Below are 25,734 nucleotides of genomic sequence, written 5' to 3'. Positions count from 1 at the left end.
GAGAGCTTCACGTATCAGAAAACTATTATTAAGAGATTCTTTAAGTTTTGTACCTATCGTGTTAGATATCCTGGTCAGGGATAGTTTTGCCCACCTGGGTGGTTGGAAAACTGACACACAGTGAGGAAATGTATCACTTGCAGTGATACCTGGCAGAGCCAGAGATACAACTCTAAGTAGTGAGATCTTCTGATTGTTGGTCCACAGGTTCGTTACTCCCTTAGATTTATTAAACTGCCCTTGTTGCTGTTATTTCCTATTCTGTCTCCAGAATTTAAAAACAAGAGGTTGTTGGCCAAAATCCAGTTACTATAGCTCCACAAAGTGACTTGATAGTTCCATTCCAGTGGAATCTTTGGGGTTGAGATGGTGAGATCCATGTGGTTAATTAAGCTCAGAGGGCAAACAGCAGAGACTCAGTCCCTACTTAGCACCTACCATCTCTTTGTGGTTGGGGTAGTATGTCTGCTCAATGAGTGGGAACTTGTCTCCTCCAAGTGTCTTGTAGATGGCCACCATCTGGGCAAACTGCAAAAGAGAAGAAAACATTTCAGCTTACTTAGGACAACTTCTGGAACAGGGGGACAAAGCATCAATCCCTGAAACAAATACTGAGCACTTTCTCTGTTGAAGGCTTTGTGCTAAGCACATTGAAGACATAAGTGAACATCTAATTTCTGTTCTCAAGGAACATATGCTTTAGTTGGGGAAGGGAGAGAGAGAGAGAGAGAGAGAGAGAGAGAGAGAGAGAGAGAGAGAGAAGGCAAGCACTTTAATTGAGCACTAATTCAGTTTTAATGGTATTTCATTTAATTGATATCAAACTGATGAAGTAGGTGTCTTATCTTTATTTTATGTACACAACACAGAGTGGGTAAGAAACTGAACTAAAATCCCAGGACTGAAAAGAGGTAATTCTAGGATTGAATCTTGGGTCTCTTAACTGAAAATACCTGCTTATCTGACCAATAGACCAGGAAAAAGCTAGAGAGGTTATAGGGCCAATTCTTGGAAGTTCAAGTGTCAGTCAAAAGAATGGAAGTTTTTTCATGGAGCTGTATGGAGTCCCCAGAAATTGGCAGAGAATGTCAAGAATAAAGCTATTCTTTAGAAAGATTTAGATGGTTATGATGTGTACGATAGATCGGCCTAGTCTTTCTGGGACTGACTTATCCAGGGACTCAACTTGCTGGACCTTTCCCCTTTGAGAAATGGGGTAGCTTCAAGGGGAAGAGGCAGAGTATGTGTGTGTGTGTGTGTGTGTGTGTGTGTGTGTGTGTGTGTGTGTGTATATATATATATATATATATATATATATATATATATATATATAGTGTCAGGGTTAAAGGGCTTTTGGCACCCAGCCAGCACCCCTCTCCTGTTTATAAATGAAGAAACTCAGGTTCAACAAGTCACTTGCCCAGTTGTTTAGTTGTTGAGCAGAGTTACAGCCAGGGCCCTTAATTCCCAACCTCTAACTCTCCCAGTTCCTTCAAGCAATTGCCTATCAGGCTCTGCAGAGACCACGCTCTCCCAACAGGAGACCCAGGACTTTCCTGACAGCCAAGACCCTCATGTATGAGCAACAGGGCAAAACTTCTCTCTAGCACTATGGGATTAGTTCATACTCCAAGCCACCAGTATCTAGAACAGCTAGAATGGAAAGTTGTCTGATCAAACTTAGCTTCTACTTATCAGAAAGAAAAGCTAGGACAATTTTTAAAAGCTCAGGTGATACTCTCTATAAGGAAGGGATGCTGGCCCACAAGCCAGGCAGAGGAAAAGCGGTTAGATAGTAAGAGCTCAGCCAGGTTATTAGAAAATCGGAGTCTTCTGGTTCTTGTTCTTCCTCCTAACTTTCTAGATGTCTCTAGACAAGAGATTACTTCTCATTTTCTTCACATATAAAATGAGAGGGTTAAATTTGATCAGTTCCTCAAATTCTGTACCACACAGAATATCCCTTTATTAGATTTCCTCCCACACTCCACTAAATAACTGCAGTTTAAGTAATCATCTGTTGTGGCAGATGATTTTATGGGCAAAGATATTATTTTTGAAATGGTAGAAAATATTGGAATTCCTGGGCCACACCCTCTGGTGACACATAATTGGTGACTCCGGAGCTCTAAGGTCTCTAGGACTGAAAGCGAGATTCATAAACTCTCATTAAACAAGATTTTATTGCTGAAAAAGACTTGATGTTCTCCAGACCAGACCTCCTGCTTCAAAAATGAGGTGACAGGCTCGGGAAGCAGGGGAGGGTGGAGGCTGGAGTGGGGGCTTCCCTGGGGGAGGGCTGGGGACTCTTCCCTGTGCCCAATGCACCCTCCCATTGTATCCTGCTGCTCTCCTCTGTATTCTTCAGTTTGCACTGAATGTCAAGACTGTCTCCTCAGACCTATCTCCCTATCTTCTCTGATTCTCTCCACAATCTCATCTGCCTGCCCACATGGGCCCAGCTAGTCTCCTGCTCTGCCTAGACTCTTGAGGCTCTGCAGCGTCCCCAGGGAGCTGATGCCAGCTCTGCCTAACAACCTCTGTCCTGCTGCAGCCCACGCTCTGGCAAGGTACTAAGGCATGTGGGGCCCTATCTGCCCCACATGTGGGGGAGTTACACAGATACCACACGGATGCCAGGAAGGCCTGCGGCAGACTCTCAGGGCCCTAGGACAGCCAAGACCAAAATGACAGCCAGTTCCCAGGCTCTAGCTGGGTCCCAGGGAGCTCACTCCACCCTCCTCACCTGATTTCCAGCAGTCCCTGTCTGCTCAAGCTACTGGGCTTGGCATCTAACCTCTGCCTCCCTGGAAACTTAGAGAAAGTCACAGGTACACGGTTACCAACTAAACAAATATAATATCTGATAAGGGCTATTTCCTCTATGCACAATAAAGGAGTGAATTTGGAAGCTGGGGTGCTATTGGCAATGAATAGGAAGAAATTCTCATTATAACCAATTACTCAATGAAGCAAGAAAGAATTCATGGAAGAAATGAGATTTCAAGATCCGAGTAAATAATGTTATCCCTATCTCTCCTGGAACTTAAATGCTTTAACTTGACCTTGCTTCATGTGTCACTAAAGAACTCAGAAAGTGGGCTAAGGATGTGGTTCATTGGTAGAGTGCTTGCCTGGCATGTGTGAGGCCCAGGGTTCTATCAATAGCCCTGAATAGAAGAGAAGAGAAGAAACAAACCAGAAAGACTGACAGGAATTCCGATAAATTTAGAGCAATAAGGGGTGGTGGCATTCTTACTTTCTCTGGAATGCTTTCATTGGAAGCCTCATTTTTGCTTCTGAAAATCCAGTGGCCTGCCTTGACCAATTTCAGAGACAACAGATGTGTTCAGATGTGCAAGGCAGTGCCCTTTCCAACCCACTGGAGGCCTCTCCTGACATCCAGAGCAGCCACAGTAAGAAATTTAGAAACATGAGCCAAAGTCATCATCTCAAAGGGACCCTCCCCTTAGTTACCAAATTTGTCCACTTCCATTAACAGGCAGAGAACAATATGTAAAATGTCATTTGTGTAAGCTGCTTAGTCAAACTGAAGGGAAAACTTGGTGTGTGGCCAGGGAGCCCTGTTGTTCTCATGCAATGCCAAAGGCAATGTTCTGGGATTGTGAATGGGTGAGAGTGTGACCCCTCACCAGATCCCAGATCCCAAGGGGGCAAAGCCCTAGGCATAGGCTCTCCCTGTTCCATCTCTGGCCTCTGCCACAGTTTAGGTAAAAAAAAAAAATAGGGAACTAGTTTCTTTATGAGGTTTCAGACACTGGGGGACTGTAACAACCAGGCTAGAAAAGAAGAAGCAGGTAATAATATTAATCCCAGTTTGTAGACAAAGAAACCAGGACACAGGTTTAGTCAGAGGGCTGATAAGTAGTAAAATTATTCAGAAAAAGCTGATAATAGTGGCATCAGCCTGTGTGGCTACAAGGCAGCCAACTTCTGCTAAGGATATGGTTCAGTGGTAGAGTGAACCACAATGGTAGAGTCCTGGGGGTGCCAGTGGGGGGTGGGTTAGGGCATAAAAGTATAGGAGGAAGGCCAGGTGACACGTGGTGAAGGCCTCCTTCGTGCTCTTCTGGGATGGATGACACACTCAGATCAAACCCCTTTAGCCTGTTTCCGCAGAATTCTAGGGTTGCAGATGCCTCAGGCCACTCACAGGGAAAGTGGACTCAGGAACCCAACCCGCTCCTTCACCACAGTGGCTCCTAGGCCTCCTCACTCCTGCTCACTGCTCTTCCTCTTACATTGTAAGGCCCAGGATGGCATCCAGGGCCACAGGAAAGCTGTCAGTTCAGGTGTGAAAAGAAATCCAGAGCAGGGAGATGGATCTGTTTGGTCAACCACCCTCCCTAAACTCCGGCTCTTGGCGGTCATGTGTGTGTGATAGCTGAAATCTGATTTTTGCAAAACATGAAGATGAAGAAGATGTGATGGGAGCAGGCATTTCTTTCAGAGATGGCCAGCCTGGTGTAGCAGAGCTACAGCAGAGGAGCTGGGTCCCCTCAGTGTCCGAGTGGAGGCCAGAGTGCCCCAGGAGCAATCACAGGTCACTCTCCCTGTCAAGCTCACACGTTCCTTTTTCTGCTTACAAGTGTCAAATTCTCTCCCAGATTTACAGACTGACTAAGGAAGAGAAAACCAGACCATCTTTTCCTCAGAGTAGCCCAATCTACATGAGGGGCAGTGTGATCTAGAGAAATTCTGGCTCTATAACTTTGGCAAGTTACTTAATCCTTTCTGAGTCTTGCTTTTCTGTAAAACAAAAAATTAATAATGGTGATGATGATTTTTTATAAGGTTACCATGAGGATTAAATGATATTTTAAAAATTTTTTTAGATGTTGATGGACCTTTATTTTATTCATTTATTTATATGTGGTGCTGAGAATCAAACCCAGTGCCTCACACATGCCAGGCAAGCGCACTACCACAGAGCCACGACCCCAGCCTGGATTAAATTATATTAACACAGGAAAATCTCAGAGGTTGGCACCTTATGGTAAGTGGTATTATACTCTTTACCTTCTTCAATTTTCACATCCCTACTGTAAAGCGGTCAGATCTGATGATCTCAAAGGATACCTTACAATTCATGTATGTGACTGGTCCATGTGTATCTGGATAAATCTCACTCTAATGTTGTTAAGACACTTGATAGGACTATGTCACTCATACCTCTCTCAGCTGGACCATTTCCTTGGTCTCACTGGGCTCAGGCCTCTCTAGTAGTTAGTCTAGCCATTCGAAACGGCGAGAAACAGGCATTTTTATCCTTGCCACCCACTGTTGGGGCAGAGCCTACAGACCTGTAAGGACTCTTTCACAGAATATCTGTACTAGGGGCTGAGGATGTGGCTCAAGAAGTAGTGCGCTTGCCTGGCATGCGTGCAGCCTGGGTTCGATCCCCAGCACCACATATAAACAAAGATGTTGTGCCCGCCGAAAAACTAAAAAAGTAAATATTAAAAAATTCTCTCGGGCTGGGGATGTGGCTCAAGCCGTAGCGTGCTCACCTGGCATGCGTGAGGCCCGGGTTCGATCCTCAGCACCACATACAAACAAAGATGTTGTGTCCACCAAAAATTTAATTAAATATTAAAATTCTCTCAAAAAAATTTAAAAAAAAATTCTCTCTCTCCCCCTCTTTAAAAAAAAAAAAAAGAATCTGTACTACTTGGTTGAAAAGCCAAAGTTTCACTCTGCAGCAAAGGTGCCCAAATTATGACAGGTGGTCACATGTTGTTGTGAGGACTTGCCCCATGGTCCAGCTAGGGCTCCTCTCATATCCTCTCAGCTGGTGCCTACCAGTGGAGTACCAAGGTCCCTCCTGGGAGACTGGGCCCACCCTTTTACTTGAGAGGAAGGGAAGCCTCACTCACCACCCATGGCTTGTCACAGAAGTTGTAAATGGATTCCAGAGAATTGATGCTGGGGAGGCCTGCATACTGCATGCCAATGATCAAGTGGCGGAAGTCCTCATTCTCTGCCATGCCAAACGCATGCTGCCGGATGAGCACAAAGTCTGGCCGGAAGGACCTGGTAAGAACGCAGAGGCAGTTTTTCCATTACTTAGCACCTCACATTACACATTACCTTGTATCCCATTTCCAAAGCCCAAGTCAGAGAAGATGTATTAGGGACCACCTAGTCTGTCACCCTTGTTTTATTATTATTATTCCTTCCTGGGCTGGGAAATGAAATGTTATGGTACTTTTCAAAGGGGATTTGAGGAATGGACTTCTGAAATTCTCTTACTCCTTTGGACAAAGCATAAATAGCTTCAGGAGGGAATAAACACTTTTAAATCTTCACAACTTAAGTGAAGCTCCTTGTGTTTCCAAAGTTGGTGCTCAAGGAGGGTCCTGGAAGACTCTGAAGATGACACAAAAGGCTGCCTAAAGCACACTGCTCCTTAAAATAGGCAATGCCCTCATCAGGTCCCCAGGAGAGCAAGGGGCCAGGCTGGCTGAGAACAGATGCCAAACTTCCCAATGGTATTCTTCTTCCAAAGCGGATGCTGGGAAGGGGTACAAATATTTTTTGCAGAACTGAGGTTGAGCAACGGCTGCAGGAAGCACTGAGAATACGGAATGTTCTGATGCATGGGAAGGCTCCCATTTCACCTCCAGCCAGCAAAGTGCCTGGCCACTGCTCTCCACAGGACAAGGCTCCTGTCTTCATGCCCTCACCTCACAAATCTTCTCAGAGAGAAGGTGTGTGGCAGCACCCACCCCCACGGCTCCAAGGCTCAGCAGTTTCACACCGTGTGCATGACCTACCTGGTTCTCTGCCAGGCACTCATCCAACCACCACCTACAGACTTAGCCCCACCCAAACTCAGAGATCAGAGTTTAGGAGTGGGGATTGAAGGAGTTCTCAGTCTCTCAGGGACTTAGCATCAAGTTAGCGTGACATCTGCTTGGGCTGCTGTGACCTTGTCCTCAGTTCTGGGACCTGTTGTTACAAGGCCTTTCTGTCACTAACCTAGATCCTGACACTGGAAGCCTTGTACGCCTGAGATCAAACTCCAACCCTATATTGCAGTTACAGGAATGGAGCGCTACATGTGCGGCCAGTCCCTGAATTCCTACACTGGCACTCAGAAGGACCCCACCTAATTCTTGCCACTTCCCTCCTGCTGTCCTGCTCCTGGACCTTTCTGTCATTACCTGCTTGTGTGTGTATCTCCATGATACATACTACTTGCATTTGGAGGATCCCATCCATCCTCTGTTGTAGGATCAAACTGAACTCACTTCTCACCTGGGTGGACATTTCTGTCTTCTCTTTAGTCTCCAGAATGAATGCACTCACTGTGGTTAGGTCCCAGACACCCCCAGCCTGGCCTCTCCTGTCACTGACCCAGGTGCTATTGGGTCTGAGCAGACTGAGGTGGAAAGAAGGTGAGCTACAGACTCCTCCTAGAACAAGACTGATTTCTGAAAACCTGAAACCACACTGAACTCCTGGAACGACACTGTAAAAACTATTCCCCACCATCTGGAATTCTCATTGTCTCTGTCAAAGAACTATTAAGTGTAAGAAAATCTCCCATCTTTAAGGCACCCAGCATATCACCTGACATGGAAGTGTTCAATAATTGCTAATTTTTTTCCACCCACAATGTCTGTTCCAATCTTAGGTTTTTCTATGAGACACAAGTTCCCGGGAATGAGAAATATAAAAAGAACACAGAGTTGAGAGTCAAAAGAACTCATAAAGAACACAGAGCTTGCCACCAACTGACTGGGTGAAACAAAGCAAATCAACATAAAATGGAAAGTTGAACTAGATGTTTTCAAACTTTTTAAAAAAGCTATGGGACCTTGTTTTCCAGGGGGAATTATGGCGGGAGTACAGCATGTACTGACTGAAGGCGGGGCAGGAGCCTAGTAGGAAGCCAGTTACCTCTAAGTGAGCTCTGAGTCCTTGACACTTCACGGTGTTTTGTCTACCAGGGGACTGGGAACTCTGAAAAGCAGGAGGACTGCCCTCTCTGTCCCTTCCACGCCACACACATCCTTTACTTCTCTGCACCGCACACAGCACGGCTGTCTCATGCTAACACTGGACTTTGAAACCACCTCTTCAAGTTATAATGGAGACAGTGACGGTGACCCGGAGGACAAAAAGGCTTTTACCGAACAACCTTCGTGCCGTTCCTCAGCACCTGCATATCCACAGCGTAGGTCCCATCTGCATGAGCCACCAAGTTGAGCTCTGAAAATTCCGCCTGGAAAATAACAGTAGGGCAGTAAGTTCACGGTCCTGACCGCCAAGTCTCCCATATAGCAGCAGCCACCACCGCCACGCCACCAAACACTGACTTATAGTTTTCAAAGTGTTTTCACATACCAATTTCATCTAATTCTCATAGTGACTCTATGAGGCAGGTGGGACATAAATCATTACCAAAAGAGGAAATGGACAAACAAAACTTCTCATTGGAAGAAACAGGAACAAAACTGGGGTCTTGTGACCCCCATCCTGGCACTCTTTGTGTTGCCTCTTAACAATGAAGGAATGAACAGGACAAATGTCCTCTTTCTCCAGTTTCAACATAAAAGCACTAGATGTTAGTTTAGGTAACTGGAATTTAGTTCTGCTCTTCCCCCAACTAGCTGCACAACATGTTAAGTGAGTTACTTGTCTTGCCTGGGGTTCAGTTTCCTCCATCTACAAAATGGAAATAATTTTTATCAACCTGGCCTGTCTGACAAGGTGTTTTAAGAACCGAATGCAATAACAAAAAGTTCTCTGGCAGCCACAACACACCGCGCAATGAATGAGGAAGTAAATTCTATCATTACCTAGAAAATATATTCATTGTTTAAACTGGACATCCCCCTCTTCCCAAATGGACTTGGTCATCTACTTATTATGAAACAAGGGTTAAAAGGTGAAAATGTACTTTTTTGGACTTCCCTGTATTAAAACAAAGGTGTGCTCTTTTCTAAGATCCCTCTGAAGTTGGCCGTAGGCCCAGGGTCAGTATTACTGGAGGCAGCACACCTCAACGGCCCACATGTGCTTACCCCGGAAGATACTGTCACCAAGGACATGGAGGTATGGCCAACACCCTAGAAAGACATTCCTTCAAGGTCTTCCTCAGCCTGCAAGTGGCTCTAAGAGCCACACGAGTTGCCTCCATCCTGACATCGGAACCGTAAAGATAAGTCAAAGATATAAAAAGGAGCAGCCTTCAGGACTGTGCTTCAGAGAGAGGAAAGCCCTGGGGAAAGGGTGGTGAGAGAAGATGGAGAGCCCAGAGCCCAATGGCAGACACTGTACTCCACTTGGCAGAACTAGAGGGGTCACTCCAGGATGCCCAAGGGAATGGTGATGTCACAGATGCAATCTGGGACTTTGGGCTGGTTACCTGTTCCACCTTGATATCATAATCCCCAAGGACTTTTTTGCCCCGAAAGCACTTGGCCCTGGAGAAAGGAAAACAAAAAAAAAACACAAATTAGTTTTGTGCAAGTGTCTGGAGTCAGACGTTTACTCTCACAAAGAAGAGGATTACGACAGACTGGACCTCAGAATGAGACTGTCCCTGCTACTTGGGTCATCATAAGCTCTTAAGCAAACCACTCTCACTTGGCCTCAAATTATCCACCTGTAAAATAACCCAAAGCACTCTGACTCTCAGCTTTCAAGATTTTGTGATAATATCCCTGGTATTTGGCTACAAGAATCTACAAATCAAAATTGGCTCAATGTTATTCTTGGTAAGACTAGGTCAATGTTAGACCTAGTCTATTCCGTAGTTTCTTTGTCTTCTGATCCTTTGTTTCACTCTGATTTCCTACTTGTTTTCATCTGTGGACTTAGAGTTTTCGAAGAAATTGGTATTAACCCTTCATCTCTTCAAACTTATACAAGGAGAGGAGGTAACTGAGGAAAGCTACTATGAATGAACATGAAACTTATGCTGTATTTCTGAGTAGTCAAGAAAAAAAAAGGAGTCAAGCTGAGTTATGCAGTCCACAGTATCTTCCCAGATTGTCATGGTCCTAGGGGAACCTCAAATTAACACATTAATGGCATAATGGTCCCTCATAAGCAGACTTCATTGATTCCTCCATTTATATCCAGTTTTATCTTGCCTCTAACCCACCCTCCCCATAAAATCTTCTTTGCCCATGTAGGCTGGTTCTCCACTGTACAAAGGGCTTTTCCACACTGTATCCATCAGCTAGGTCAGGCTTGCTTTGCCAGTATTTACAATTTCCAACTGGCATGTTTCATTAGAAATTTTCTGGGAATCTCTTTCCATAATAAAGGAATAAACCAATATTTATGGGGCTTTGTGTTCTAGAAATTACATGCTCGTTATTTTCAAGAACATTTCATTTAATTCTCATAACAAGTAATGAAATGGGAGAGAGGTCTTCATTTTAAAATCAAGAAAACCAAGATTGGGAGGAGGAAAAGGCACAGTGAAAGTTATTCAGCAAGTCAGTGACGGAGCTGGTATTTTACCCGAGCCCATGGGACTCGGAGCCCAGGGCCCGTCACACGGCACAGCGCTCCCTCCTTCTGCTGATTTCTTCTCTCCATCTTTTCTCCCACAGTATGAAAACTGACTTGCCATGTGTGCTGCCCTGAATTTTTTTTTTTCCATTTCCCTCCTCCCATTCAAAATGGACTTAATGATGTTGTGAACACTAGTCGTCCCACTACAAATACTTCCTAGCCTGGTTCCTGTCAACCTACCCAGGACGAGGCCAGGCTATTTCCTTTTCTCTATGGATTCTGGAACAGCCTGTTCTAGGAAGTTGTCATTTGTCCTACCCAAGTCCCTGGCCACCCTGAAATTGCTCCTCTGAGGCACTCAGCCATCCTCGAGCTGGATCACTGAGGTCCATCCCTCCCACCTCTGCCCCAATTCCTTACTTAGCTTCACATCAGCTTGCTTCCAGGACTGTGATCGACATTCACAGCCCAGCAAGCCCCTCACACAGGGGTCAGGAGCACATCATCCCTTTGGTTACTACTCCGTCTATGTGTGGCATAATCCCTGCTCTGCAGATCTTAAGACTCTGTAGGTCTAAGAGGACTAGAAAAAGAAACCAAGCAAATGACGCACAAGGTCACTTTCTTTCATGGTTTGAGATCTGTTTGTGGTGCTATCAGAATGCTTTTCTGATGCTTCTTATCTTCCTGTCTCAAAATAGCTCTCCTGTGAGATAAGTCTCAGAGACATTTACAATACTTCTCATTCTGTATAAAGACTTGCATTTTCAAAGCCCATTTCTTGACTTACTGACACAACTCTGCTTAGAAGCCAGGAGAGAGAGAGAGTACTGTCCATTTGATTGCTGGGGAGACTGAAACCCAGAGCAGTTAAATAATATGCCCAAGTCACAGAAAAGTTCACAGGAGTTGAGCCTAGAACTAAGGGCTTACAGCTAGATGCTCACATGCTGCCAAGTTTTCTAATTCACGCATTTATTTTGTGGGTTTGAATACTGATATTGAAGTATATTTATAGATCCTGGCTGGGTTTATCTGCCACTTCCTGCACCTGCCTATTGACCAAGTTGGCTAGTAAAACTGTTTTCATGCCTCCCCTCCACCCCCACTCCCAGCTATCCTAATGCCTTTTCCTTAAGGTAATTTGTCCTGTTGGAAATCTTAGTTTGTGTTTCCTGGCCCAGGGTCACTGACCCCTGTTGGCTGAGCCAAAATCTTAGAGCAAAAGAGCCAAGATGGCGGGCAGAGGGGCACAGAGCCCTCTTCTGGAGAACGAGCACGTTCTCATAGCTTCTGGCCCTTGGATATTTTGATGCCAGGCATTTTCGTGAAAAATTCTAGAACTGGCTAGCAAATGACATAAGTCTTTCCTGTTACTAAAAGACCACTAGTAGGAGACAGTGTGCTGGGATCCAGAGAATGGGCTCTGGAGTCAGTCTAGGGTGTGAATGACTCTTGGAGGTGCCCTTTCCTGTCCTAGGCAAGAGGCTTACATTGTTAAAAAATGGTGTGTCATATGGTTAAATCAATCAATCTATATCTACTTACCTACCTATCTTCAAAAATTATATAATAGGGTAAAATTTTAAATGTTCTCTTTTCCCATTACTCTTGTATCACACATACTCCCCAATATTAGTTATAGGCATAGCTCTCTGGTGCATGGGTGGGGGTGGGAGTGTGGATATATCTGCAAGCATATATGCTTCAAATATGCACATATGGCATCATGCCAAAAGAGTTCTTATGTTCATTATTGGAAATTAAACATGTATCTTAGTAATATGCTTTCAGCACATACCAAGGGACCTCCTTCTTTGTAATAGTTGCATGAAATTCCATTTAAAGGGCAATTAGTAATTTAGCCAATATTTATTGGTAAACATTAGGTCCACAGATTCTTGGATTTGCCATTAAAAATAGTGCTACAATGATTTGTTTGTTTGTTTACTTTTGTGGTACTGGGGATTGATCCCAGGGCCGTGTGCATGATAGGAAGCAAACTACCACTGAGCTATATCCCCAGGGCCTGGTTTATGTTTTAAAATACATCCATAGGATAAATAATTTACTGAGGAATTGCTGGTACAAGGAATAGACATAATTATAGTTTTATGCATTATCAAACTGCTCTCCCCCCCTAAGAAAAAGATGATACCACTCTCATCAGTGTTTGAAAGTTTGGGAAATGCACTTCACTTCCCTTGTTTTCCCGCACAGTCCCTTGTATAAGATGAGAAGAGAGTAGCTGCTCAATATTGACTTTCTCATTGACAGTCTTGTAAAATAAATCTAAAATTCATCTCAGTGTACTCAATCCTAAACAGAACCCAAGATGGACATCCTTGAAACACTGACTAAAAATATCTGTGTTGCCTGTGTTGTTAATTTCCCCCTATTGTGACATTTTCTTAACAAGCCTAGCAGCTGAGGACCTATGCAAGTTTAATGGCTTGTAGCTTCCTTGATGGACCATGTAATGTACCATCTCTCCCCTTATTGCTAAAATGAGTAGAGACTTCTAGATTTAATTGTTGTTACTCAAGGATGAGAATGCCTTCGTCATTTCCTATGCAGTTCCCAACTAGGGCTTGTGACGCTGAGGAGCATGATTTCAGAAACTTCTGTGCAGATACCATCTCAAAACTTGGCCCAACCCAGGCAAGCTGAGCTTATGCGTGGGACAATGTAGAATAAGTTCTAGAACCAGTAGCCAGGGAACTAAATTCAAGCCTACTACTACCAGTCTCAGCTGTGTGACTTTGCACAAATAACTGCTTCTCTGAGTCTTATTTTCCTCATGCGTAAAATAGGGTTAAAGCTGGGCACAGTGGCACATCCTGTGGCCCCTGCAAATCAGGAGGCTGAGACAGTAGCATCATTTGAGCCCAGGACTCTGAGGTCAGCCTGGGCAACACAGTGAAAGATCTCATCTCAAAAGCGGGGGTGGGTAGTGATAACTTTAAAAATAATAGTGAGCACACACCCATGCACTAAACACTATTATTAATATTTTATTAATTTTATCCCATTTAGTAATATCTGGCCTGTGGGTTGCTGAGAATGAAATCAGATGACATGGAAGTGTTTGGGAAACTCTGAAGTAGTATAGAAATATGAAGTCCCTTAGCAGAAGGCAACAGACATTTATGCTGCTTCACTACTACCTCAGCCAACATGGCCTCTTCCTCTTCTGAACTTTCATAGTCTGTTGTCTGCTTGTGTTGGGCTCACAGCATCATCACCTGCTACCACCTTCTAAAGTCAGCTATCTAATAATCTGACTTGCTCCCCAGTGCCACCCTCAGACCATCCCATGAGTCAGTCTTGGATTTTCCAGAATATTTGGGTTACAAAATTTTATATATTAATTATGTCAGCTTGCCTGGGTTGGGCCAAGTTTTGAGATGGTATCAGCACAGAAGTTTCTGAAATCTCACACCTGAGACTGGTTGTAATCTGATTATATGCTCTGAGCCTATACAAATATAATAATTGTATCTATACATTTCCAGATTCTTCTCAGAGCAGTGCACTTAGGAGATTCACAAGCAGGATTTGCTTATTGACTGGAGCCGTTAGGAGGGGAGCGGTTTGAACAGGACTCCTAGTATGGAAACTGAAAGAGGCCATCCTTGGGACTGAGTGGATGGAATGCTTCTGCACGTCCCACCGACTTGTCTCTCCTGGCAGGTGGCAGTCCCAGACTATCACTCATGTCCCTTCTTCCCTATCCTTCTCCATAAGAAAATTTATTCTCAACCTCCAACTACACTGGCGCTAAAGGATCTCGAACAGGCTAGAGTACAAATCCTTCCTAGGTGACTAAGATGTGCAAAGATCAAACCTCAGGTGAGAGGATGACAGCACTGATGGGAAAGGCAGCCTGGGACACAGGAGCCTCGGTGGTAGTCAGCACCTGGTGCTTTCCTAGTGCTAGTCCCAACATCTGTCTCTAACAATGTACTTAATTTTTGGCTCTTACTGGCTGTAACTCAGGCCTTGCTCTTTCGACCAAGCATCTGAAGGCTTCACGAAGTTAGAAGATAAACTAGAAATAGCAGGGGATTCCTCCTTCCCACCCTACACCAGGAGGGTGAATCCAAGCCTGTCTGTCTGGGGGAGTTTGTGAGCGCCTGCTGCCACCCACTGGCAAGATGGAGACAAACGCTCCACCGCAGAGGCTCACCAGGCACTAAGGGCCCCTCCACGGGCTCAGGGATAAACCTCCAAGTGCTTGTTTCCTGCTCTGAAAAACCATGCTGGGAGACCAGGGTGCAGCGCAGGGGTAGAATGTTTGGCAAGTACACAAGGTCCTGGGTTTGATCCCTAGCACCACAGAAACCAAACAAAGCAAATTTTTTGCCCTCTTCCAAAAAATGTGTTTTACACAGGTACCCCAAGCTGGATTGCCAGCTTTTTGCAACCTGAAGAAAGAAAGGCTGTGGTTAGTCTGTAAACTCAGTAAAAATGTACACAGCACCCAGCAGGAAAGGCTAGAAATATAAAAATGTATCAACAGCTGCCAAGTAGAGAAAACAATCTAGAAAAGACCAGTGTCAATATGGGTAAATGTTATGGCCCCTTTAAGTCTTAAAAATTATAATTATTATCCACATTCCTGCTTTTCAATCTCTTCCTTATTAAAAAATAAAGAAAGCACACACAAAATGACAGCAGCAACCAAAGCTTCATATGGCTTAGAAAGACGTAGCTGGAAAGTAAGTCTCTTGACCTTGTGTGTTAGTGTGTAGTACAGGGTGTCACCTGATGACATAGGAATAGGGCACCACGGGAAACAAAAGATGGGGCAGTCTTGGGAAGGGTAGGAATTTGCCACCTAAGAAAAAGGACACAGAACTGAAAGGTGAGGGCAAAGGTCCAGGGTCTTGAGTGTGAGGACAGGGCACGGCAGGGGTCCAGTTCCACTGGGCTCCACAGGACGGCAGGACGGGTGGAGGCTCTCAGAAGCCAGGCTGGGTGTTTGAGGCTTAATGGTCAGTCTCCAAAACTTTTTACTTTTTATTATGAAAATATTTTTCCCTCAACAATCGTGAACACTTTGCTAAGCTGTCACCCTCTCGTTTCATTGTCAGGACTGTGGTTTGAGTATTTTAAAGCAAATCCCAAATGTCATTGTCCTCTCCATTTTTAAGTATTATTGCTAACTGGTAATGACTTATTTTTTATTTTCATATTGTGGCAAAACATACATAAAAAAATTGCCACTTTAACTATTGTAAACATACAATTCAGTGACATTAAGGACATTCACAACCATCACCCCAATCTATTTTCAAAACTTTTTCATCATTCCAAGTAGAAACCCTTCTCTCTTCCCCCAGGTCCAAGTAACCTCTAGTCTACTACCTGTCTCCACCAACTTGCCTGGTGCAGGGCAAAGCCTTTTTAAATATAAGCACCATTTTATTATTTCGATAAACAAAATTAACAATAGTTCTTTTTCTTTTCTTTTTTGGTACTGAGGATTGAACTCAGGCATTCTTTATAACTGAGCTACATCTCTAGCCCATTTTATTTTTTATTTTGGGACAGTCTCACTAAATTGCTGAGGCTGGCCTCTAACTTGAAATTCTCCTGCCTCGGCCTCCAGAGTTGTTGGGATCACAGGCATGTGTCAGTGCATCTGGCTAATTGTTTTTATTCACACCTTTACTGAGTCTATATTCAACTTTTCCCAACTATCTCCAAAGATACTCTCAAAAGATTTTAAGCTCAATCAGAGTCATTTAGGAAGTAGTATAGTAACCAGACTTCAGGATTTGCTATTTTACTGGTACCTAGCAAACCAATAGTTATTGTATAGTACTCACATGACAATTCAATTAATCACTCAAATAATTGGCCATAGGAACTTAGAAACTAGATGGGCCACTATAGTGACATTTAAAAAAAAGGATTTAATGAAATGATAGGGACATAGGACTTTCTCTGTAGATGTTTTAGAATGGAGACATAAATGAGACAAAAGAACAGGTAAGACCTTAACAGCAGAAAGTGAGTTCTCCACTCAAATTTGGACTCATTATCTAATTCATGGACCTTCAAACTTTCTTCTAATACCCAGAGGTATTTCAGTTATGGATAACGGGGTTTGGAATAAGAAACAAATAGGAAGACACCAGCACAAGTCTGGATAAATGCAATGCTCTGTAGCCAGTCCTTGGTATCATTAATTCAGTGATTAAGTTGTTAAGTCAAACATTGTGCAGCAAAGGCACCGCTGAGATGGAGAGCAGGCTGCATGGTATCTTAGTCAATATTCATACAAATGATCTGGAAGACAGTGCATGGGGAATTGCCAAGTTTGCAGATGGCATTCAGCTCTTCCAGGGATTAAAATGCCAAGCTGATTAGGGATAAACTGGAGGAAGATGTGGACGTGGGCAGAAAAGTGGCAGAGGAGTTTTAAAGTGACTCAGTGTAAGAAAACATGTCCAGGGGAAATAATTTTATCAGAGTATTATGAACCAGAGTGCTCAACTGTAACCTGGTAAAGGAACCTGGAATGACAGAATATTGTTTCATGACGATAGTTCCTGTGAGATACCAGAGGCAAAATCTAAAAGTGAAAAATACAGAAAACAAAAAAAGTTAGTTAGCATCAGCAGGTTTACTAGAAACCCAATATAAAGGGTTCCTCACTCTCTGACCTCATCTTCTATAAGCTGTAGTATTTTTTTTTTATTTTATAAGAAATAAGAAATCACGTACAGCCATGTCCACTCATCTAAACAGAAATGACATGAAGATGGTAGAAGTGGCCCTGAGAAAATAGAATTCAATGAAATGCCTCTGATTTTAGGAAAGCTAAAATAATGAGTCTGAAAAAACCCAAAGGAGACACTCAGGTATGAAGGAGGAGAGAAAGAGAACTCTATATACAGTGTCACTCATCTCAGAAAACCTAAATTCATCCTCACAATATTTCATGTCTCTTATAGGAATGTTCCCTCAGTGTTACTGACTTTATAGAAAAATGAGGCTTGATTTGCTTGAAGGTAGTGGGTGGTGGAGCTACTGAAATCAAATTATAGCTCTCCTGATGATAGAGTTTAGAGCTTGGATACTTCTTTAGATGAAAGTGTGCTCTACTCATTTTTGTATTCCTAATGCTTGTTCCACTAATTGGCATAAGGTGGGTGCTCAGGATGTGTTTACAGGGTTGTTGACCTGAATACAGCTAGATGTTTGGAGGTTAATGTCAGAGAGGGCAACCAGGCTTAATCTACCACAGAATCCTGGGCTTGAAGACCACTAAGGACACCCACTGAGCCCTTTTGTGGAGTTGATGCAATTCCCTTCAGTGATCTACAGGAGGGCTTCAACAGCCTTCAATGGCAGATGAGACCCCTTCAGTAAAACAGCAATCTCAAAGCTCTGAAAAAAAACTAATTTCTGAGTAAACATTCCAGCTGTGACTTCAGTTGGGAGCAGCAAATCACTTTCTGAGCAGATTTTCTGAAGACATCTATTTTGGGGAATAATTAAATGATGCCGTATCACAAGATAACAAGATTATCAAATACATGGGGGAAAAAAGAATTTTCTAACTCAGGAGAACACATGATGGGAAGATTAGATGCATTTGTCTATAATTATAGAGCAGCTACAGAACAGAATGCTTTGGAGTCATGGGACAGATTCTCTTTCCATGACTGGCTTATAAAATTAAGTCGGGCTGATTTGATATTGGAGCAAAGTAGATCAGTTATAAAGTTTGCATTGGAAAAAGATCAGGCAAATATAATTATCAAAGGATATGGATGTATTTTATGCAAGACAGGCAGGCTCCTAGCACTGAGAAAGTTCCAGGTTTACTTCCACGGTAGTGAATCATACCGACAACCCTTGATCACCACGAGAGCTGCACATTTCCTTCCTTATGTAACGGTTTAGATTCAAGGCAATGTTCTCCATGACTTGGCTCCATCCTTCTATTTAAAAGGTATCTCCCACTTCTTCTGTCTTATAAGTCTGCTGAATTAGAAAAAGGCAGCCCTTCCTCTGGGTGCCTGCACAGGACACACTCCTGCATGGGGGCACTTGGCTTGGTGAGCGGAACATGAGGCTCTCCTTGTGCAGTGAATGACCTGCACAAGCCACATGCTGGGACCCTGTCCTACTTCACCTACAATTCAGCTGTGCCTTGGTCCACTGTAAGTCACCCTGCTAACATTTCTCAAGGTCCTCCCTCATGAAATCTTCCCTGTCCTCCCCTCCTGCCACAGTTTCTCTCTTTTGAAAGTCCAGTCTGAAAACCACTGACTTGTCATTTTAAATAGACACAGTCTAGTCTCATCAGCTAATATTCCCCTTATGTGAATCTCTTCCACCCTACTGTCTCAGAGGCCTCCCGAGGATGCCTACGTGTGTTATGCTTTCCCTGCTCCCAGCACCTCAACATCACGCCCACTACGACCTTATGTGAAGTGCAACTATGATGGTTAATTTCTGGGACAGCCTGAGTAGGTCCTGGGATACCCAGGTATTTGGTATTTGTGAAGATGCTTTTGGGTAAGACTAACATTTGAATTAGTAGAAAAGGAGATTGTCCTCCCCAATGTGGGTGGATTCATTCAATTGCATTCAAGGCATAAACAGGACAAAAATGTGGAGTAGGGGAGAATTCGCTTTCTCTGCCTGATTCATCAAGCTGGGACACTGGTCTTCTCTTGGCTTTAGACTCAGACTAAAGCTTGTACCATTGATTTACCTGGGTCTCCAGTTTGACAAATGCAAATCTTGGAACTTCTCAGTCTCCATAACCGTGTGAGCTCTTGTGTGATTCTGTCTCTATTTCTCCCTCCCACCTCCCTGTAATCAATACACAAAGTACTGCTACAGCAGGACCTTGCTGTTGTGGTAGCCTCTGTATTTATCCTATGCCTAGCTTGAACAAAATGAATTTATTGAATTCAGTGAACAAAATAAATTCATTTATAAATATAAAGATATGATCATTTATTTCAATGTGTGTTGGAAAACCACCCCCATCTTAATGTACTTTGTTGTTGATGATGTTTCGCTGTGCTGGGAATCAAATCCAGGGCCTAGTCCATGCAAAGGCAAGCACTCTGCCCCTTAGCTTTACCCCAGCTCTTAATATACTATTCTAGGTACAAGTCAACATACCAGTTATTGAAGTGCTTATATATTTCATTCTCATGATAATATAAAAAATTTAATGAGAACACAAAATTCTCTCATCCTTCAGAGAAAGAAAATTTTGCTTAGAAGCCTTTTTCTTATTTTAGTTTTGAAGAAACAGACACCGAGACAGGAAAGATTTGATTCGTTAGAGATCTACCGAATGGTTAAGTCAGGCCTTGTTCTCTTTCCATCCCACTATGGTGCAGCTTTAGAGCAACAAAGGCAACTTTCTCCAAAATCAGAGATTGGAATTCAACATACAGAAATCCTTAAATGATACCACAGGATGCAGAGGACCTGGTTTCCATTAAGAGTGCTTGTGAGCCAGCCTTGGTGGTGCATGCCTAAAATCCCAGTGGCTCAGGAGGCTGAGGCAGGAGGATCACGAATTCAAAGCCAGCCTCAGCAAAAGGAGATGCTAAGCAACTCAGTGAGACCCTGTCTCTAAATAAAATATGAAATAGGGCTGGGGATAAGCTCAGTTTTCGAGTGCCCTTGAGGTCAATCCCTGGAACTAAAAAGAAAAAAAAAAAAAAAAAAGGAGTGCTTGTGAAATCAAGTATGCAAAGGAATATAAACAGTTGGGCATTACAGAAGAAGATCCAATTCTGAATTTCCTTTTCACTTCACTGATGAGTTCATTCTGTCTGTGATACTGTATCACCAGTGCACAGCTCATAGAGTAAACTGCTAGAAGTTGACAGAGAAGCTCTCCCCACATTCTGTTCTCACTAGCAAAGGCAACTGGGTCCTCTTCTCCTGGTCCAAGTCCAAAGTGCCATGCCTGGTATCAGCCCACTCACCACTGTGGCTCAGAGGTGTTATATCTCAAGGCCATAACATTTCAGATTTCCAAATCCAAACCCAGGTGGCACATTCCATTCTACAATTTTCCAACTGGCACCAACTCAGGGGGAGATATCATTCACCAGAATAGGCATTCAAGACTGAAGTTTGGCAGGCTGAGAAGAAAACTGGCACTGTCCTGGAAAAGTCATGCCACAGATTCCCAGATGTGCCCAGGTTGAGCACTGTGGAACCACCCCGGTTCTCAATGAAGACATGGACCTTTGATCCCATCCTCTTGTTTCCATAGGTATAGAAACTGGAGTTTAAGGAGAAATTGTGGCTCCGAATCATGCAGTGGGGGCCCTGCAGGAATGCAGACACCTTTTCAATTCGATGGTCATTTCTCTATACCAAGTTCAGCTCACAACTTATGCCTTAGTAACAAAATTGAAAGATAGATGGTGAAGTGCTAGCTCTTTGTGAATCTGTCACCCTTTTAGCTTCTTCTAAATGATCCACTAAAATACTTCTCACATTCAAGAAGCCCTAAATAATTCTTTTAAAAACCAACCCAAACTTATCAGCCTGAAAAACTAGTTCATTTTGTCTTTATGTTTGAAAGACTTCTTTGCAAAAATGTCTATTATTCAGTGCTGTTATAATGAAATATATTTGATAAACCTTTAAAAGGATTGTAATTCTCACTCATTTAGCATTCAACAGAGATTAATTAGATTAGACACCTATTATTTGCCCAACTACGTGCCAGGCACCAGGCAGGAGGCAGGAGAAGGCAAGACCTCACCTAGCTTTAACATGAAGTAGAATAAAAATGATTTGGTGTTAAAAGAAATACAGTGGATTATTACCTGGGTACTGTGGTGCACCCCTGTACTCACAGCTACTCAGAAGGCTGAGGCAGGAGAAATATAAGTTAGAGGTGAGCCTGGGCTATCTCAAAAAAAAAAAAAAAAAAAAAAAAAGAAAAAGAAAAAAGGAAAAAAATTAAGGGCTGGGATATAGCTCAATGGTAAAGCACACCTGGGTTCAATTCCCAGTTCCACAAAAATAAAAGTAATTAAAGAAAGAAGCTGAGATTTTATGCAGTGCAGCTTTTTTCAGGGATGGGGGTGAGACAAACTATCACTTAGGAGAGCATGACCTTGGAGGAAATACAAATCTGTTTATTTCTTTAAATGTATATGTCTTTTAATGAGACTCAGAAGAATCTCTTTAAATTTATACCACCACTTTAAATCATGCCTCATTGTGGCAAAACAAAAATTAACTAGTTAGAATCCTCAGTGATACACATTTCTTCAATCTTCATTAACTTCTCTCAATGAAGAAATATCTCAAGCATGAAGAAATATTTAAAGAATGATGTCACAAATACTTGTGTACTCACCACCTGGCTTTGTCAAACCACAATAGTTTTCCACATATTCTTTTCAAGATTTTATAAAAGAAATACCATTAATATCCATTGTTTAAATGTCTTGCATACTCCATTTCGACCCCATTCTTCTCTTTCCTCAGGGATAACTATTCTGAATTAATATTTGCAATTTCTTTTATTTATATATTTTCCCATATGTGTATGTAGCCATCAACTATATATAGTACTGTTTTGTTTATTTTGGGATTTAAAAAAAATTTTAGTTATAAGTGGACACAATACCTTTATTTTATTGGTTTATTTTTTATGTGGTGCTGAGGATCGAACCCAGTGCCTCACATGTGCTAGACAAGGGCTCTACCACTGAGCCACAACCCCAGCCCCTATTTTGGGGTTGTATATAAGTGGCACTATTCTATATTTCCCTACAATTTTCCTTTTCTTACTCAATGTTATATTTTTGACTTGCATTCAAAGTATTTTTTTCCTACTTTGCATAGTCAAGATTTTTGTTTTTGTTATGTTTTATGGTATGAACAACCTTTACACTTTTAATTGCTATGACTATACTTTCCATTTCTAGAAACTATTTGTCATATCTGCCTTATTTTACTCTTAGTATCTTGTTTACCAACTTCTCTGCTATTGCTTTTTCACGTCATTACTTCCTTTTGGATTTACTTCCTACTTCCTGGAGGATATTAACTTTTGTGAGACCCTTTCAGAAATGATCAGTGAAATGTAAAGTTGACGTCGTTATCTGTCTTAAACTGTCTGCATTTTATCTTCACTCTTGAATGAAGGTTTAACTAACTGGAAAGTTCTAGACTATTATTTTCCTCTCAGCTTTTGAGGGCATCTCATTGCTTTGTGTATTTTGGCCTAGCATCTCATCTAATTGTGATTCCTTGTAGGATATTTCTTTTGTCTTTGGATGCTCTTAAGACCTACCTCTTGTCTTTGATGTTCTGCAGTTTCATTCTGATATATCTAAACATGGCTTTAATGTATCCTGGGAACTTCCTAATATCTTTCATTGATTGGGAAAAACTTCATAACTTCTGAATATTGGTTCTTTTCCATTGTCTCTAGTCCTTCCTTCTAGAACTATCACTGGACATATATTGAATCTTCTAATTCTAGACTCTGTCTCTTAACCTTACTTTCAAATTCTTCTGTTTGTTTCTTTGAGAGGCATCGTGGGTAATTTTAACTTTATGTTCTTGGGTATTTTTCCCCTGTACTAGAGATTAAACCCAGGGATGCTTTACCTCTGAGCTACATTCCCAGTCCTTTTTGTTTCCTATTTTAAGGCAGAGTATCACTGAGTTACTGAGGCTGGTCCCCAAATTGTGACCTTCTGGTTTAGTCTCCTGAATAGCTGGCATTACTGCTATGCACCACCATACCTGGCTTAGTTTTACATTCTTATTCACCAATTTTCTCTTTATCAGTGTCTAATTTCCTGTTTAAATAGCCATTACACTTTTTAAAAAGTATTTTTAGTTGTAGATGAACATAATGCCTTTTTTTATTATTTTTTTAATGCGGTGCTAAGGATTGAACTCAGTGCCTCACATGTGCTAGACAAGTGCTATACCACTAAGCCACAAACCCAGCTCCACCATTACACTTTAAATTTCAACAAATATTATTTTTATTTCTAGAAGTCTATTTGTCATATTAGCCTTATTTTGTTCATGGTATCTTGTTCTTTCTCATGTTTTTTATTCTTTCTTGTCCCTAACAACTTAAAATATATTAATTTTATGGCACAGATCTTTTTATCATCTTATAGCTTTAAAGCCTTTACCATCTGTGAGTGTGTTTGTGTGCATGCACACTGGGAATTGAAGCCAGGGTCTCGTGAATGCTGAGCATTAGCTCTACCACCGAGCTACATCAGCAGCCTAGATATCTTACCATCTTAAGAAGATTTGTGTTTTCTTCTGCTAGGAACCCCAAGGTATCACTGGCTGGGCACACATTTTAAGTTCTGGGACTTTGACTCTCTCAAGAAGTATAAATCCAAACTCCAAACCCAAGTGAAGGCAGATTTGTGATTATGAATTCTCAAAGGGAGAATTTCTTTTATTTTTCTAGCTGGAGCACAAGCTGAGATAGGCATCTTTCTTGTGTGCATGTATAAATGGGAATATATTTTTCTATTTACTGTTTTATGAAGGTCCAACCCTCATTTATGGGTCTGTTTTAACACCTGTCTTGCAAAGACTCAAGTCATCATTTCCTGTATCCGATGATGGGTATTAAAATCCAAGCTCTGTGGTTACAATGACAGACATCCCAGGGGTCCTGATTAAAAAAGTCCTCTTATAGGCTTATTACTTGTCTGTCTTCAGTTTCAGCCTCTGGACACTCCCTCACTTTCCTGCAAGCTCAGTTATGTATTTCAAAGGACACTATTTTTTATTCAGGATTGTTAGGAGTTTAGTGGTGGAAGATTTTCAGGTTTCTGAGTTCAAGTTATTGCTGGCAACAGAAGGAAGATTGTTCTCTTTTTCTAAGCTGCAGATAAGAAGTTCAAAAGCATACTTCAATTCAGCAAGCATTTATTGGTTACTTACCATAATGATTACATTTTATATGTCAATTTGGCAGGGCTATGTTGCCCAGTTGTTTGGTCAAACACTAGTCTAGATGTTGTTAGGAAGGTATTTTCTAGATGTGATTAACATCTATAGTTGGTTGACTTTAAGTAAAGAAAGTTACCCTGAAAAAAAATGTGTTTTAGGCTCAACTAATTAGTTGAATCCCTTCTCAACAAAACTGAAATTTTCCAGAGAAGAAGAAATTCTAACTCAAGACTTGAACATAGAAACTCTGCCTGAGTTTCCAGCCTGTTGGCCTACCCTAAAAATTTCAGACTTACTGTGGTATCACCTCTTGCCCAAGTTCCCAGTCTGCAGTCTTTGCTACAGGTTTTGAACTTGCCAGCCCCCACAATCGATTCCTTAAAATCCAATTTCTTAAAATATCTTTATCTTTCCTATTGTTTCAGTCTCTCTGGAGAACACTGATTGATAAAGAGGTCCTATGGGGCACAAAAAGATGAGTAAGATGCCATCCTTTCCTCTGTTGTCACAGAGCTTATAATCTAGTGGTAGACGAACTGTCAAAAATATAAAATATAGTTCAAAACATTGGTTCAAAAATTACTTATTTATCCATTCCACAAATATTTATTAAACACCTACTATAAGGGAGATGCTGTTGGATGTTAGAACTAGAAAGACAAGGAACAGATCATCTCTCTAGGGAAACTACATAGTGTGAGACTCAGATACAAACGGTAAACACACTGTGGAAGTCAAAGGTGACAGGTACACTGTATCCTAAGAGGAACCTACTTCAGCACAGAGACTTGAGGGAAGATATCCTGGAAGATATCTGAGCCCATCCTAAATTTAGGTGGGAGTTAGCCAGAGAAAAGTAAAGTAAGGGGTCAGAGCAAAAAATTCTGCCCAAATGGACAGCATAGGCAAAGGCACAGGAGTGAGGAGCGACATGGTAATGCACAAAGCTGCTGCACACAGAATCCAAGGCAGGGAGCAACAGCACATGAGGCTACACCATGAGGATCCTACAGCAGGAGACTGACTATATCAGCATAGAAGCTAAGAAAGAGTTCTTAAGGAATGTGGCATGTAAGTATGTTCTGGAAAGAAGAGTAAGATTTTACCAGGTAAAGATGAAGAGCAAGGGGGAAGAGAACACAGCACCCAGGGAGAAAACAGAGGACATGTGAGGGTGACGTGGGAAAGAAGAGTACAGGGGTAGGTTATGGCCAGACCACAGGGAGCTCTGGGTGATGATGCGTCCCAGAGGACAGGTGGAGCTGTGTTCCCTTAGGTAGT

The 25,734-nt window shown here is 42.2% G+C and overlaps 1 protein-coding gene across 1 annotated transcript in view; it reads right to left on the bottom strand.

Annotated features, from left to right (window-relative positions):
- The window catches only part of SYN2 (synapsin II), a gene marked incomplete at its 5' end in the record, with an annotated part of 156,699 nt that overhangs the window by 37,431 nt on the left and 93,534 nt on the right, over positions 1-25,734 (bottom strand). Inside the window, 4 exons of the mRNA XM_081276070.1 lie at positions 439-528; positions 5,898-6,054; positions 8,160-8,251; positions 9,398-9,455. Of these exons, the coding sequence (XP_081132196.1) occupies positions 439-528; positions 5,898-6,054; positions 8,160-8,251; positions 9,398-9,455 (397 nt within the window). The remainder of the gene's footprint in view (positions 1-438; positions 529-5,897; positions 6,055-8,159; positions 8,252-9,397; positions 9,456-25,734) is intronic.

Source organism: Spermophilus citellus, assembly GCF_964194105.1.
Source record: "Spermophilus citellus genome assembly, chromosome: 19".
Classification (NCBI taxonomy): domain Eukaryota; kingdom Metazoa; phylum Chordata; class Mammalia; order Rodentia; family Sciuridae; genus Spermophilus; species Spermophilus citellus.
Note: the sequence above shows the minus strand (reverse complement) of the source record. Positions and strands in the feature narration are given on the sequence as shown.